General features: G+C 42.1%; 1 protein-coding gene across 1 annotated transcript in view; it reads right to left on the bottom strand.

Annotated features, from left to right (window-relative positions):
• LOC120516009 (collagen alpha-6(VI) chain-like) overlaps positions 1–16,589 on the bottom strand; it is a 202,962-nt gene that overhangs the window by 136,672 nt on the left and 49,701 nt on the right. Inside the window, exons 8-11 of the mRNA XM_039737435.1 lie at positions 13,659–14,234; positions 11,312–11,872; positions 8,188–8,531; positions 3,961–4,039 (exon numbers count right to left, since the gene is read on the bottom strand). Of these exons, the coding sequence (XP_039593369.1) occupies positions 3,961–4,039; positions 8,188–8,531; positions 11,312–11,872; positions 13,659–14,234 (1,560 nt within the window). The remainder of the gene's footprint in view (positions 1–3,960; positions 4,040–8,187; positions 8,532–11,311; positions 11,873–13,658; positions 14,235–16,589) is intronic.

Raw genomic sequence — 16,589 nt, 5'->3', positions numbered from 1 at the left:
ACTGGAAGTGTTTATGAGACTTGTGTGCTTTTGGGACGATTTTTCTAACGTTGGATTGAAACATTTCATTTTGGTTTGGTGCTTTCTGGTTATTTTGACTCTCGGCTTTGTTCCTCGATTTCATTGTTTGGATAGCATTAGGCGTTTACGACAGATCGGTCAAGACCCAGGTATTAACTTTTGACCATGTCTCTTTCTGCCAGTCCTTCACTTAAAACCTTTCCTCTGTCTCTTTCAAGAGAGACCCGTTTGTCTTTACAAGCCAGAGTTTCTCACAGTTTCTCCCTCTTGTTTGACATTTTAGATATTTCAAAAGTGTCTGGAACATTTTGAACTTAGAAAACTAGTTTCCCCCATTTTGTTGAGTGAGCTTGTTCTGGGTTGGCCAGTGAAGGACCCGGGCTTCTTCTTCTGGTACTTTTTGGGGGTCTCGTGCCCTTTTGCCATGTTCCTGACTCCTGCACACAACACTTAGACTGTTTGAAATCTAAAGCGTTGAGAGATTTCAAGACCCCCTAAAGTCCTGCTGACCACCACACTTGTGTCTGTGGTTCTCTGTTTCCTAATGTTTGTGTGAAATCCACCCTTCGCAAGTCTCCAACTATACGTCCCTGTGATCTTCTTGAACTCATTTTGAAGTAACAGCTGAGACCCGCTGCACTAAATTCCTTTACTTATTTTAAAATGTCAATGAATTGAACTCTTAGTCTCCATTTGCTTAAACTGAAAAGGTTCAACTCCGTCAGTCTCTCCTCGTAGCTCATGGACCTGTCTAATCAGCCTGGTGGCCCTCCTGCTGATACGTCATACTGCAGTACTTCACTTCACAACACGGACGTCAAACTCCGGGCCTGGAGGGCCGCAGTGGCTGCAGGTTTTCATTCTAACCCTAGCCAGGTTTCACTGCTAATTAGCTTCTTTTCCCTTCAGATTAATCGCCCTGTTTTTAAGGGTTCAGTCCTCTGAATTGATTTGCGTTTTCTTCAAATGGCAGCCAAACAGAAATGAAATGTGAAATGAGCTGACAGGTGACCAGGTAAATTAGGGCTTCAAGTTCCAACCAATTTCACTCCAACCAGTCTCATAATGAGAAGCCACTTCATTTATAGTGATCCCTACTCGATCGCGGGGAACCCCCCCACCCTGCGAAAGGTGAATATCCGTGAAATAAAATCCATATGTTTATATGTTATTTTTAGATATTTGAAGCCCTTATAAACTCTCCCACACTCTTATAAACGTTTCCCGCACAGATATACAGCATAAACCCTTTGTATTCTCTTAGATATTAGGTAAGATTCGCTGAAATTATGTATGTAAACACACTGTTTATATACTGCACACAAACATACGTATCGTATATCATTGAGGAGTTTTATTTAATACGTAATACAGTTTTAAACACATTGTAATTGATTAGGTAATATAAAAATAAATTAAAAACATGTAAATATAAATAAAACCGAAATGTTATTTTAAAGATATCGAGCGTCTCCGATATCACGTATGTTACAGCCATTACGATAGACAGGCCACCAGCAATAAATACGTGCAGTGCAAGAAAAATTGTATAAAACGTGTGTACAGTTACACTTAATGTACGTACAGTACAGGCCAAAAGTTTGGACACACCTCCTCATTCAATGGGTTTTCTTTATTTTTTATGACCATTTCCATTGGTAGACTCTCACTGAAGGCATCAAAACTACGAATGAACACATGTGGAGTTGTGTACTTCACAAAAAAAGGTGAAATAACTGAAAACGTGTTTTATATTCTAGTTTCTTCAAAACTCTGATTACTGCTTTGCACACTCTTGGCATTCTCTCGATGAGCTTCAACAGGAAGTCACCTGAAATGGTTTTCCAACAGTCTTGAAGGAGTTCCCAGAGGTGTTTAGCACTTGTTGGCCCCTTTGCCTTCACTCTGCGGTCCAGCTCACCCCAAACCATCTCGATTGGGTTCAGATCCGGTGACTGTGGAGGCCAGCTCATCTGCCGCAGCACTCCATCACTCTCCTTCTTGGTCAAGCCTGGAGGTGCTGTCCTGTTGAAAAACAAATGATCGTCCAACTAAACGCAAACCGGATGGGATGGCATGTCGCTGCAGGATGCTGTGGTAGCCATGCTGGTTCAGTGTGCCTTCAGTTTCTGGTCTCTGATCTGAGCTGCTGATAACTTGTGATTTCTGAGGCTGGTGACTCGGATGAACTTGTCTTCAGAAGCAGAGGTTACTCTTGGTCTTCCTTTCCTGGGTTGGACCACATGTGTGCCAGTTTCGTTGTAGCGCTTGATGGTTTTTGCGACTCCATTTGGGGACACAATTAAAGTTTTTGCATTTTTCCGGACTGACTGACCTTCATTTCTTAAAGTAATAATGGCCACTCGTTTTTCTTTAGATAGCTGCTTGGTTCTTGCCATAATATGAATTTTAACAGTTGTCCAATAGGGCTGTCAGCTGTGTAGTAACCTGACTTCTGCACAACACAACTGCTGGTCCCAACCCCATTGATAAAGCAAGAAATTCCACTAAATAACCCTGATAAGGCACACCTGTGAAGTGAAAACCATTTCAGGTGACTACCTGTTGAAGCTCATCGAGAGAATGCCAAGAGTGTGCAAAGCAGTAATCAGAGTTTTGAAGAAACTAGAATATAAAACATGTTTTCAGTTATTTCACCCTTTTTTTGTTAAGTACATAACTCCACATGTGTTCATTTGTAGTTTTAATGCCTTCAGTGAGAATCTACCAATGAAAATGGTCATGAAAATAAAGAAAACACATCGAATGAGGAGATGTGTCCAAACTTTTGGTCTGTACTGTATATGTACTAAGTGCGTAGAAAATTACTTATGGGTACTCACCAACAATGACACGACGACTTGTCCGATAACGATGAGATAAGTGTTACTGCACAACAAAGGAAAGCGTTACAGCTCTTCTAAAGGAGCTTCTTCGGGCGACTGTGTAGCACTGCCATCGCTGTCTGGATTTTCTTCTTCCACTGAAGACGTGCTTGGCGGTGTTTTGCGGGTAAGGAACATCGTGATGGGCAGTTTCTGGCGCTGCTTTTTCATTTGTGTAAGGAGGTTTTTATACACTTCCGTGGTGTCATCAACAGCATTTCTAAATTGCAAAGAACGAATCATTTGTGGGTCTCATTCTTCAACCGATGTCTGGAGATCTTTTGCTATTTGCAGAATGGTCGCGAGACACTTGAGAGTTAGACTGGCGTCTTCTTCCTGTGCTGGGTCCTCTTATTCCTTATCTTCCTGGCAAACACAAAGCGGAATCGAATGCTGCTGTCCGTCGCTGAGTCAATCAGTACTCAGGAACTTAACCACGTGCTCTGATTGTGTAGCTTTTCAGCCATCCGTCAATAGCGTCCCTTGTATGAAGTCGACTAGGCAAACCGACTGAGGAAGCATGTACCATAAATAAAAAGACCCATTGTCCACAGAAATCCATGAGCCAGCGAAAACTCTGCAATATTTATTTAGATATGCTTACATATAAAATCCACGATAGTGTGAAGCTGCGAAAGTCGAAGCACGATATAGCGAGGGATTACTGTAATTCCATGGCTTGCTGCCGCTCTCATTCTGTTACAGCAGACATTTCAAAAACTGTTGATTCTCCTTTTTTCTTAGAACATCATCAAAAAGTTTTGGTGACCTGAGAGATCAGCCTTACTGAGACCTTCACCTTTCTCTATTTTCAGGTGAGCTGGTCGTGTGGCTCTCGTTTTGTGTCTAATTATTGTTTGGCTGCTAATTAAGGAAAACGAAGCAACTAAGGGGCCTGAGTCAAGTTCATTAAAACTAAGTGAATTAGCAGCCAAAAACTGATCACCAATGAAGAAGATGGTTAGAATGAAAACCTGCAGCCAATGCGGCCATCCAGGACCGGAGTTCAACACCCCTGATCTACAACCAAGCCCTCTCCCAAACCCCCAAGTACCTTTGTTCTTGAGCTGCTCGACTTTATCTTCAAGGGCTTCAATTTCTTCATCCAATCCATCTGTGAAAAGCAGGAGCACCTGAAAAATAATTAAGAAGATGTGAGTGTGTCACAAGAAAGCAGCGTTTCACTAACACGCTGGAACTCCCGGAAGAAGCACTAAAGACGTACAGTAGGATCAGAGAGATGCAGACGACGTTACTTACCTGGATTTTCACAAAGCTTTCTAAGAGAGAAGCTAACGATCCAACTAAACCACACAGGAGTTCAACACGTGATGTGCGTGTTGGGGTGAAAAACTGACTGAAGCACAAAAATCCAAAACGTTTACGGTGCGAGGAACTCTACGCAAGATTTTCATTTTGTGTCACGTTTAGTCTTGCATCTTTCTGAGTCATTTTCAAAGTATCTGGGGGTGTGGGAATGTGCAGAATTGAAATGTTTAATTCTTCTCTTCTTTGTTTCAATTTTGATGTTTTGATATATTTTTACTTCTTTTTTTTCCCCCACTCCGCCATTTTGTTTTTCTTGGAAGCCGTCACTTTGGAACTTAGAGTGGACTTCCATTGTTTGCAAAGTCTCTTGTTGCTCAGGTGTGATGTCGCGAGTGTTACAGAATATGTCAGCCTGGGTGTGTTCCCTGGACTCTGCTAATGTTCCTTTTTATGTCTTTGTGCTGGTAAGGTAATACTAATCTATTTACATATTATTACATTTCTATATATAAATCGTGTCCTTTTATATTTCTTGTATTTTTGTAGATGGAGCCCCAGGAAGCAGGGCCACCCTAATGTCGTCACTCCTGAGCCCACCGTCTCACTATTTAAGTTGGCGGAGAAGGCTCAGGAGCAGGAGATCATTTCAGTTATTGTGGAGTTCCCATGGACATTGCCGTTTATGCTTGGACTCACTGGGTTTGGTGAAGTCCTTGCCTTTTTGTTCTCTTGGATTCTGCCTATGGATTGTGTATTTGGATGTTTTTGCTGAGGGCTGCCTTCAGGAATATCCTTTTGCATTTCTTTACATTTAATTTTGTCCTAATTTTCTAAATTCGGTTTATTAAGATTCCTTGTTGATCTTTTGTACGTGAGCCAGGGGTTGATAGTTATCCTCCCTCTTATGGAGATTTTTGACAGATTTATGGACATTTGGAGTTGTTTTGCTAAAAGCCAGCGGATAGTATTTGGGCCTCTGCTGAGTTACGACGAGCCTCATCTGAGCAGGCTGGTGAAGAATCTTAGGTTTTGTTGATTATACGCATTTCTCTTTCTTTTTGCTGAGATCTGCCTTTCAGGAAAATCCTTTTGCCTTTTTTTATTTATTGTGTCCTAACTTTCTAAATTTGGTTTATAAAGATTCCTTGTTGATCTTAAAATGAGTTCATCAAGAACCTGGGGACACAGTTGGAAACTTGTGAAGGGTAAATTTCGCACAAATATTAGGAAGTTTTTCTTTACACAAAGAATGATAGACACTTGGAATAAGCGACCAAGTAGTGTGGTAGACAGTAAGACGTTAGGGACTTTCAAAACTCGACTTGATGTTTTCTTGGAAGAAATAAGAGGATAGGACTGGCGAGCTTTGTTGGGCTTAATGGCCTGTCCTCGTCCAGAGTGTTCTAATGGTCTAAAATATCTTTTGTACACAAGCCAGAGGTTGATAGTTATCCTCCCTCTTATGGAGATTTTTGACAGATTTATGGACATTTGGAGTTGTTTTGCTAAAAGCCAGCAGATAGTATTTGGGCCTCTGCTGAGTTACGGTGAGCCTCATCTGAGCAGACTGATGTAGAATCTTAGGTTTTTATTGATTATGTGCATTTCTCTGTTTTTGATGTTTTTTTTATGTATATAAGCTGGCTGATTTGTGGGTGGTCCTCCAAGGGTTGTGGCCACCTGACATTCTTCCACAGGAAACACTCCATTGCCCTATAAATCTGGAGGGTTTCCCACAATTCCTGGTGGTTCGGCTCCACCATGCCTGGGAGTGGTGAGGCTACTTGTGTTTGGCTGTGCTTTTTGTGAATTTTTTTTGTGACCTTCTGCCTTTTTCCTTTTGAAAAATGTCTTGTCTTTGGATTCTGTATTGGGACTTCTCACATTCTTCAGTTTGGGTTTTTAGAACTGGAATGTCTGCTCTGTTTATTTAACTCTGGATTTATAGCTAGCATATTGGGTTTTGATATGAGAGTATTTAGGGGTTTCGACTTAGCAGTGAACAGCAAATGTGTGTTTAGCGATTCCAATTTGTTTCTCTCCCCATCTGCCTTACCCCACCAGAGGGTATTTTAACTGTTTAGTCTCTTACTGGCTTTGTTGACTTTAACACAATTCATTTTTAGCCTGTGCCAGTGCACAGTGCGCACAATTTAATTCTTTTTAGCAGCGCAGCAGTCAGCGGGCACCCAGGAGCCAGGGAATATAAGGGGAACGTTTTAGTGCATAGTTGTTTTTGCATTGTTTGATAAAGTATAAACATTTGCCCTTAATTCTTATTCACTGAATCCTCACGTATGCAAATAACAGACTATAATTACCCAATCAGTGCACGACTTCAAAGAGTTTTTTTCAGGGACCCATGCACTATGAAGAACCCTTGTTAGCGTACCAAGTACAAATCTCATTGATGGTGGTGGAGAATGGAGAGCGATATTTGCCAAGTTTTATTATAAGTCTACATGAGAGAAGCTTGAATTAAATCAGCCTTTAGCAACGCGCTCAAGAGCTCCAGTCCTATGGCCATTTCGATTGTGTTTTTGTCTTTATGCTGTGTCTGTGTCTTCTATGCTACAACAGTTTGAGGATTATTATTATTATTATTATTATTATTATTACAAGGGATGTTCAAAAACTTTCCACACTTTTTATTTATTAACGATATTTACCGTATTTATGCGTGTACCACGCACACATTTTTGCCCAAAAATTAGCATTAGAAAATCAGGTGTGCGTCATACACGATGAGATGTAATTCTGTAATGTTTACTTCTTCTGCTTGGGCTCGCTTGCTCTCTCTCGCTCGCTTGCTCACGTACTCACACTCTCGCTTGCTCGCACACTCGCGCTCTCTCTCTCTCTTGCTCACGTGCTCGCCCACTCGCTCTCTCTCTCCGCCTCTCGCTCACGCTCTTACACTCTTTCTCGCTCTCGCGCTCTCTCTCTAAACACTTCCTATACAATCACAATGCGTGTCGTACACGGGGCAAAATGATTTTCGTGATTTTCTTTGTAAACATTAGGGTGCACGTCTTAGACGAGGGCACGTGGTACATGAGTAAATACGGTATTGAGAATTTGAAAAACAAATGACATTACTTTTCTACATCGTCACCTTCCTTTGCGATGCAATTTTCCTAGCGTCATTCCAACTTTTTAATGCCATCAGCAAAAAATGTTTTTGGTTGAGTGTGTAGCCACTGATGCAAAGGATGTATTCCTCGTGGTTGTGGCTGTAGCTGGACGTCCGGAGCGCTCTGCAACCCTCACACTAGTATGGCCATTTCAATCCACTTGTAGACGACTTTACGAGAAGGAACTTTATCCACATACTGAGCACACATGCAGAGATGAATTTGTGCTCCCGGCACACCTTCTACCCACGAAAAAGCATACAAGAGAACGTCTTTCCTCTTTGGTACAATTAATAAGTTTGCCAGCCATCTTCACCACAGGGTGACAACTCTTATAACTAAAACACACAGGCAGCCGGCTTGTCAGACAGAACTAGTCACATGACACTCTCAGACACGACCAATCACTACTCTTCTCACCTTCACCATTTTCAACGGAAATATAAAAGTGCAGAAATGTTTTGAATGTCCCTCGTATTATTATTATTAATCCTGTTGTTGTTGTTTGTATTATTGTTGGATTATTAACAATGTTGTAAACCCCATCCCCACATTTGTGGCATGTTGGCGCCCATGAAAACAAAATTAGAAATTAATAAGCACAGAGAAGCTGAGTATGGTGCAAACTTGGATCTTTGAAGACCACATCTAGGTTGTCAAACATTAAGACCAAACATCAGTAATACAAGGAAATAATATAAGCCAACGTAATCGGACAGTGGTATTGAGTCTGAGTGTTCATAAGTGAACGTTGTATTGTTCATAACAATGCCACCCTCCAATTTCTGCCATATTAGGAGCCCACCTGGTTCATCTAGGTGGTGACATGTGTACACACAAATATAGATGTGCCATCCCGATCTCGTTGACATACCCACCTTGGACACCGTCTCCGTTTGTTCGTCAAACCTGTCCCATAGCGTGTTTAAGAACTGTACGTTTAATTTGGCTCCGCCACTGATTACCATTTTCTCTAATTCTGGAAACATGTCTTCGTTATAAAGTTTGAATGAAAACTCGTATTCCTGCTGTGCATCTGGAACCTGAAATCCAAAACTGATTCTTGGCTGAGATCCTGGAATACAACTGAGATTTTTAATGGAGGAGATAGTTCTTAAAATCTCAGGTAGAAGAGCCTTCAGATTATCTTGGTTGGCAAACAGGGAAGTTTGTTGTACATTGCGTGTAAGGTCAAAGCCAACTACGATATCCATAGTGCAATCTGAAAGAGAATTTCATAGCATGTGTAAATGAATGTGAGACTCCGCTGAGATGTTACACTGTATGGACACAGATACCTGGTGAGAACTTCAAACTTCCAATAGTCTACGTATCAAGAACAAGACCAGGATGTGTACCTGTTGCACAGCACATAAAGCTCTTGGTTTGCTTTTCAGGATTTTTACCACCCTGACCTGAGAGTTCAGAAGGTCTTCACATCGCATCACTTTCTGCACACTTTATTATGATATAGATTCCATTTTAAATGGTTAAATTCACCATCTTTGCCCATCGAGCTACACTCAATAACCCAACATGACAAGCAGAGAATGTATTCAGAAAGGTTTGCAAATTTATTGAAAATCAAAAACTGAAATCTCTCATTCCTAGAAGTATTCAAGGTTTGTAGACCTGAATTTGTTCATTTTATCCCATTCTTCCCAGCAGATCATCTCAAGCTCCATTAGATTGGATGTGATGTGTCGGTAATCTGCCATCTTAGGGTCTCTCCACTCATGTTCTTTGTGGTTTAAGTTTGGGCTTTAGCTGGGTAACTCATGGACAGTCAGTGACTTGTCCCAGAGCCACTCCAGTGTTGTCTTGGCTGTTTGCTTTGGGTCACTGAACTGTTGTGCCAGTCGAAGGTGGCGTGCACTCTTGGGAAGGTTTAGTGACCAGTCTCCCTGCAACTTCATGGCAAGATGCTACCACCATCATACTTCACTGTAGGGACAGTATCAGGCGGTTGATGATCAGTACCTGGTCTTCACCAAACATGAAGTTCTGCCCAAAGAGTCTCTTCAAACCAGCGAATCTTTTACCTCAGGCCCTGAGAGTCCAAGTGTGCAGTCACAAGCCTTTAACTCAAGAATGGCTTCCATCTGCCCCCTCTATCATAAACGCCTAATTGATGGAGTGCTGCTGAGATGGTTTTCCTTCTGACAGGTTCTTTCTTCTCTGCAGATGGTTCCTGAAGCTCTGTTAGAGTGACCATTTGTTACGACCTACTTTAGATCTTTTTGTTAAACTCTCCTCTAATTTGGTGCGGATGACGTAATTGAGTCCTGCCCTAATTACCCACCTATTGTGTTGCCCATTGTTAAGAAATCACCTGGGTTGTGGGTGGGGTGTAGATTTGTAAAAGAAGTTTCTTTGGGTTTTAGTTTAGAGAGAGAGAGAGAGAGAGAGAAAGTGTTAGAGGAGAAGGACAGAACAAGGTATGGAGAGTTAGGGTTGGGTGGTCTTGGGTTTTTGTTTCTTGTTACTCATTAAAGAAATGTAAATGTTGTAAGCTAGCCATCTATGTGATAAATATTGACAGTGTGTATCTAGCTGTGCAAACTTTGTGTAGCTAGATAGCTAAGTTAGTGTTGTTCTCCTGCCTTGTTTTTGTTTTGTGTAACTTTCTCCATTATTGTGAGTTTTTTCCTTTTTCACAATAAATGGAGTCTGTTTTCATTTAGCTGGTTTAGTATTATTTCTATGGTTTGTCTCCCTCTCTTTCTCACTTGTGTGTGGCCTACTTATATATCCCTAGGCCTTTTGGTAGGCCATAACACCATTAAATTCTTGGTTACAGCTAACCCTACCCCTAACCCTGACCAGGCCATTCTTACCAGCTTACTTAGTTTGGCCAACTCTAGGAAGAATCCTGGTGGTTGTAAACTTCTTCCATTTCACAATTGTTATGGCCACTGTGCTCCTGGAAATTTTAAAATAGCTTTGCCCCCTTGCCCTGAGCTTTGCCTCACTACAGAGAGATCCTTGGACTTCATGGCCTGGTTTTTGTCATGACCATCACTGTGAATTATGGGACCTGCTCTACACAGGTCCACAGATGCTTCTCTAAATGATGTCCAGTCATTTCGGTTTCCCACAGGTGGACTACAGGCAAGTTCTGGAAACATCTCAAGCAGAATTAAAGCAAACTGGATGGACCTGACCACAGTCCAGAGAGCTACAGAGAAGGGTCTGAATACTTCTAAGAAGGAGAGATTTCCATTTTTGATTTTGAATAAATTGGCAAAGCTTTCCATAAACGTGAGTTCACTTTGTCATTATGAGTCACTGGGTGTAGACTGATGGACAAAAATGATGAACGTCTCCATTGAAAATTAAATCTACACCTGAATGAAGTGCGCTGAAAGTGAAGGGTCTGAAGACTTTGTGAATCTGCTGTGCATGAACACCCTTACAGAACTGGATTTGGATAAAGTACAGAAAAAACAAATATGACAAAAAATTGAAACAGAGCCACTTTCAGCCAAAGCCAGACTGTCTGTGGTCTCTTTGGTAAGTCAGTCCAATGCTCTGGTTAATCACATCCTCCATTTTCGTTATTTCCAGTTGGATTACTGATTCCATTTAAAAAAAAGTCGCCTTCCTATTTGTTCTTTATCTACACATCACACTATCCCATCCATCCATTATCCAACCCGCTATATCCTAACTACAGGGTCATGGGGGTCTGCTGGAACCAATCCCAACCAACACAGGGCACAAGGAGACAAACCCCAGGCAGGGTGCCAGTCCACCGCAGGGCACACACGCACACATACCAAGCACATACTAGGGACAATTTAGGATCACCAATGCACCTAACCTGCATGTCTTTAGACTGTGGGAGGAAACTGGAGCACCCGGAGGAGACCCGCACAGACACGGGGAGAACATGCAAACTCCACGCAGGGAGGACCCGGGAAGTGAACCCGGGTCTCCTAAGTGCGAGGCAGCAGCGCTACACATCACACTACTCGTTTAAAATGAAATGGCTTTACTCACTTGAAGGTTTGGCTGGCTGGTCACAAATGTCACGAGTTACTCGTTTCTTGATATTCGACAGCTCCATAAAATTGTTCAGTTTGTACGTTGTTTCACGTGTGCTGGATATGAGGTCCAACTGCTTTTGTTTAACGGCTCCTATTCCTATTGCGTACATGAAAATGTTGTCATTTCTCAAATCTCTCGCCGGTTCCTCCACCGAATCTTGGGAATCTCCGTCTGTGATGACGATCAGAATCTGCTGAACTCCTTTATTCTTCCGACTGCCCTTCTCAGTGGTGAATAGAGGTTTGATGGAATGAAGAGCGTTGCCTATTAAGGTGCCACCGCCATGCTTATGTATCGAATCGATTTTAGTGAAGGCTTCTCTGCCTTTCAGAAATGTCAGTGGAAACTCCTCGGAATAAGAGCTGCTGAACTGCGCCACACCGACCTGATTACTTCCCGAGAGGAAATTTTCCAAGATGTCCTTAGTGAAATTTTGCATTCTTTTAAAATCAGTTTCCGCAATGCTTCCTGAGCCATCAAGAAGAAACACGATGTCGACTTCAGTTTTGCAAGCTGAAAGAAAAAAAGCAAAAAATAAAAAATCATGGAGCCTGCCAAACAAGTCTTCGATATTAAGTGTCTCTTTAATCGGTTTCAGAGTGGTTCAAAGTATTGGATAATAAAACAATAAAGCATGACGGCACAGTTGTAACTTACCAAGTGTTTAATGATCTGCTTCTTATTATCTTAAATTTGGCAGCTGCTGCTGAAGTCCTAATACATAACAACTGAATGGCACTGTTGTCTCCTATGGGAGTTGAAGTTTTAGGACTTCTATTCAGAATAAACATGAACTGAAGGAAGTCAAAGAATCAGTGACAAGAATGAAAAATGGAAAGACAACAGGACTGGATGGAATACCAGCAGAATTGTGCAAGAGTTTAGGAGAAGAGGGAGCAGATGTGTTGTACAGAAGATCTATGAACAGGAGAGAATACCACAGGAGTGGAGGAACACTGGGATTGGACCCATTGATAAGGAGAAAGGTGACGTTTATAGAACTGTGGAAACTATAGGGGGATAAAGCTGATGTCACACACAATGAACATTTGGGAAAGGGTTATAGAGAGAAGGCTTAGGGAAGAGACCACTATATGGGAGGAGCAGTTTGGTTTAATGCCAGGGAGATGAACAACTGATACAGTCTTTGCATTGGGACAACTCATAAAGAAGCATCGAGCGAAACAGAGGTCTGCATATGGCGGTTACTGATTTGGAGAAGGTGCCATGTCAAGGGGTCTGGAGGTGCATGAGAGAGAAAGTAGGACCAGAAAAGTGTAAAAGGATTGTCCAGGATACGTATGAGGGAGTGAGGACTTGGGTTTAAGGCAGTGTTGGGGTAACATACAAGACCCCAGTTAGAGGAGGTCTGCAACAGGTGTCTTCATGAAGTCCATATTTCTTTGATCTGATTATGTAAGTGTTGGGATAAAAGTCCAATCCCCCGGTGCAGGGTTTGTGTTGTGTAGCACCAGAAAAGTGAAAGTGGAGAGGAGGTTGGATGAATGGAGAGGAGCTCTGGAAGTTAAATAGAAAGAAGAAGACAGAAAATCTGAGGTTTAATGATGGTCATGATTCAGAAGTTAGCCTGCAGGGGAAGCTCTTGAAAAGACTTGAGAAGTTTAAATATATAGGATCATTGGTGGACCAAGATGATGAAGTAGATGCAGAGATAAATCAAAGAGTGCAGTCTAGATGGAACAAGGGATCAGGAGTACTGAGTGATCGAAGAATTAAGGCGACTGGTTAAAGGTAATGAGTGGTAAGACCAGCAATAATGGATGGAGCTGAGACCTGAGCAGTCAGGGGGGCACAGCAGGAGAAGAAGGTGGATATGAGAGAAATGAGAAGTTGGAGATGGATGTGTGGAGTCACAAAGAAGGACAGAATAAGAAATGAGACAATCATAGATACAACAAAAGTGGGAGAGGCATGTAAGAAAGTCCAGGAACGTAGGGTGAAGTGGTGTGGACGTGTGATGAGGAGAGAGAATGTAGATGTGGTCAAAAGAGTGATGATGGGAATGGAAGAGAAAGTGAAGGAGGCCAAAGTGGAGGTGGATGGATAAAGTGAAAGAAGATGTGAAGGAAAAGAGTCTGACTGGGGATGAGGTGCAGGACCGAACAGACGGTTGATGAAACACATTGAACTCACAAAGAAGTGGGAACAAATGAAAAGGAAGAAGAAGAAGGCTGACTGAATTCTTTAAGTAAATTGTTACAATGACAGAGATTCTCTTTCTACTGTATTGCAATAACCTGCTGTCACTTATGACGTCTGAAGCCAGCATGATACTCACTTGTTGGAGTGTTACCGCATACTATTTCAGAAAATTTTTGTTGCAGGTCTTGCAGCTTATCAAAATTGTCCACATAAAACCAGTTTTCGTCTTTGCCTCCGATGATCTTAAGCTCTTCTGTCTTTGCCTCCTTTATTCCAACCGCGTAGGTGTCAATTCCTTGGTCTCTGATGTACTTGGCTGTGTCCTCCAGTTTTTCTTTGTCGTGGGACTCGCCGTCGGTGATGGTAATGAGAAGTTGTTTCACATTTTGATTTCTGCGGCCCCCAAATGACTCTTCCAGGAAATCTTTGGAGAAGTTGAGGGCTTTGGCTGTGTATGTGGTATCTTTCAAGTGTCTCAGACTGAGGATTGCATTAGTGACAGAACTCTTACTCAGATACTCGTTCAATAAGAAGCCTTTCTCAGGTTCAGCACTATATATCATGGCTCCAATCTGCACCTTATCTCTGCCAATATCTGAGTGATTAACTAAGGAAATCATAAAATTCTTCATCAAAAGATAATTAGCATCCCCGATGCTCCCTGAGGAGTCGACTACAAACATGACGTCGGCCATGCCAAGCCTTGAACATTCTAGGAGAGAAACAGACAGAAGAGTTAGGGTCACTCAACAATGAATTGAAAACACTACCCAAGTTAAATTGAAATGTCAGAAAAATGTTTGATGTGGACAGGCCATTCAGCCCACCGCAGTCTGCCAATCCGATCTGCTGCCTAATTCCACCAAAACAACATCAAGTTGAGTTTTGAATGTTCTTAAAATCCTACCATCCACCACACTATGTGGTCACTTATTCCAAGTGTCTATGGTTCTCTTCCTAATGTTTGTGTGAAATTTGCCCTTAACAAGTTTCCAACTGTGTCCCCGTGGTCTTGATGAACTCACTTTAAAGTGTAAGAGTTGAATTTTGAACCCTGGTCCAATGTGCACCTAACATGAGCCGAGTCTCATATCCTTCAGAGCTTACGCTTAAAGGCTGAAGTTGTTATTTTATTATTCGCGATGATAAATGCATTTTAGTTATTTTTATATAAAGCTTAAAAGGACAATGTTATATTTTAAGGTCTAATCATTGTTCTATTGTCATCTGTTAAGTTTCCTGTTGATGGCAAACTTAGGAAACATAAAAATGAACGTGCATCCTGTGCACGGAGTGTACTTTTAATTCTCTTGAGAAGTTGCAAACTCCCAAATCAACCCAGTGGACGAGTTAATTATGGTTATTTAAGGTATCAACGTTTGTCATGTCCCGTTAGCAACTGGGCGTAACCAATCTGATTATATAATGAATTCAATAGAATTGTGAGGTAATCGAAGAATTGTATCAATATAGCGCAGAGGATGCTCTTTTCCTTTGTTAAACTTGCTATTAAGATATGCGGTTGCCTCTTGCAAGGTTTAGATAAACAATAATGACCGACGCTTTCTCCTGTTTCATTGTTTAAACCGGGGCATTCCAGTGGGCGGCGTCCGTTAAAATTTTCTTCCACAAAAGTTACCGTCTCGATCCACTGGACTAATTCCCTTCATAATTTTAAACACTTCAGTCAGGTCTCCTCTTCATCTCCTGCAAAGGCTCAGCTCTTTTCATTTTTCCTCATAATTCATCCCCCGTAGCCCTGGAATCAGCCTAGTCGCTCTTCTCTTGACTTTCTCTAGTGCTGTTATGTCCCTTTTGTAGCCTGGTGACCAAAACTGCACCGAGGACTCCAGATGAGGCCTCACCAGTGTGTTATAAAGCTTGAGCAGAACCTCCTGTGATTTGTACGCCACACGTCAAGGTGCTTATAAGGTGGAATTTCAGTTTTCAGACCTCCAATTGTGAATTAAAACCTAACAAGACCTAAACCAAATGCAAGCATTAGGCTCAGCTCTTTTATCTTTTCTCATAACTCATCCTCTGTAGCCCTGAATCAGCCTAGTCGCTTTTCTCTGGACTTTCTCTAGTGCTGCTATGTCTGCTGGACCCAAAACTGCACCCGGGACTCCAAGATGAGGCCTCACCAGTGTGTTATAAAGCTTGATCAGAACCTCCTGTGACTTGTACTCCAAACAACAAGGCGCTATATAACCTGGCATTCTGTTAGCCTTCTTAATGGCTTCTGAACACTGTCTTGCCAGATGATCGTGTCAAATCCACTAAGACTCCTAAGCCCTTCTCATGAGGTGAACTTTCAGTTTTCAGACCTTCCATGTGTGCATTGGGTCCTTGAACCATCACTCCAATCTGAGGTGACGTGCACTCTGGGGCAGGTTTTCTTCAAGGACATTTCTGCATCTGTCTGCATTCATCCATCCATCCATCCATCCATCCATCCATCCATCCTCCAACCCACTATATCCTAACTACACGCCAATCCCAGCCAACACAGGGAGCAAGGCAGGAAACAAACCCTGGGCAGGGTGCCAGCCCAACGCAGTGTCTGCATTCATCCTCCCCCTTAATTCAGAGCATTCAAGCCTCACAATTTTATTCCCTCCGTGTAATAGCTTACTTTTATTACCATTAAATTTCATCTGACACATATCTGCTCAAGCCTGTATGCTGTCCAAGTCCAAATGGAATGAGTCAGTGGATTTGCAATTTGAGATCCTCCACTGACCACACTGCAACTGTCTGTTGGACTTTCGAACTCACACTCTACATCAGGAGTGTCCGACTCTGGTCCTGAAGGGCTACTGTGGCTGCAGGTTTTCATTCTAACCATCTTCTTATTTAGTCACCTTCATTTTAACCGATTTTCTATTTAAGACTTAGACCCTTTCTTCTTCTTCTTTCAGTTGCTCCTGTTAGGGGTCATCACAGCAGATCATCTGTCCCCATATCTTCCTGTCCTCGTCATCTTGATCCATTGCACCCACCACTTGCGTGACTTCTCTCACCACATCCATAAACCTCCTCTTAGATCTTTCTCTTTTCGTCTTAG

Source organism: Polypterus senegalus, chromosome 15 (genome assembly GCF_016835505.1).
Source record: "Polypterus senegalus isolate Bchr_013 chromosome 15, ASM1683550v1, whole genome shotgun sequence".
NCBI lineage: Eukaryota > Metazoa > Chordata > Cladistia > Polypteriformes > Polypteridae > Polypterus > Polypterus senegalus.
The sequence above is the reverse complement of the archived record's forward strand: the minus strand, read 5'-3'. Positions and strand labels throughout refer to the sequence as shown.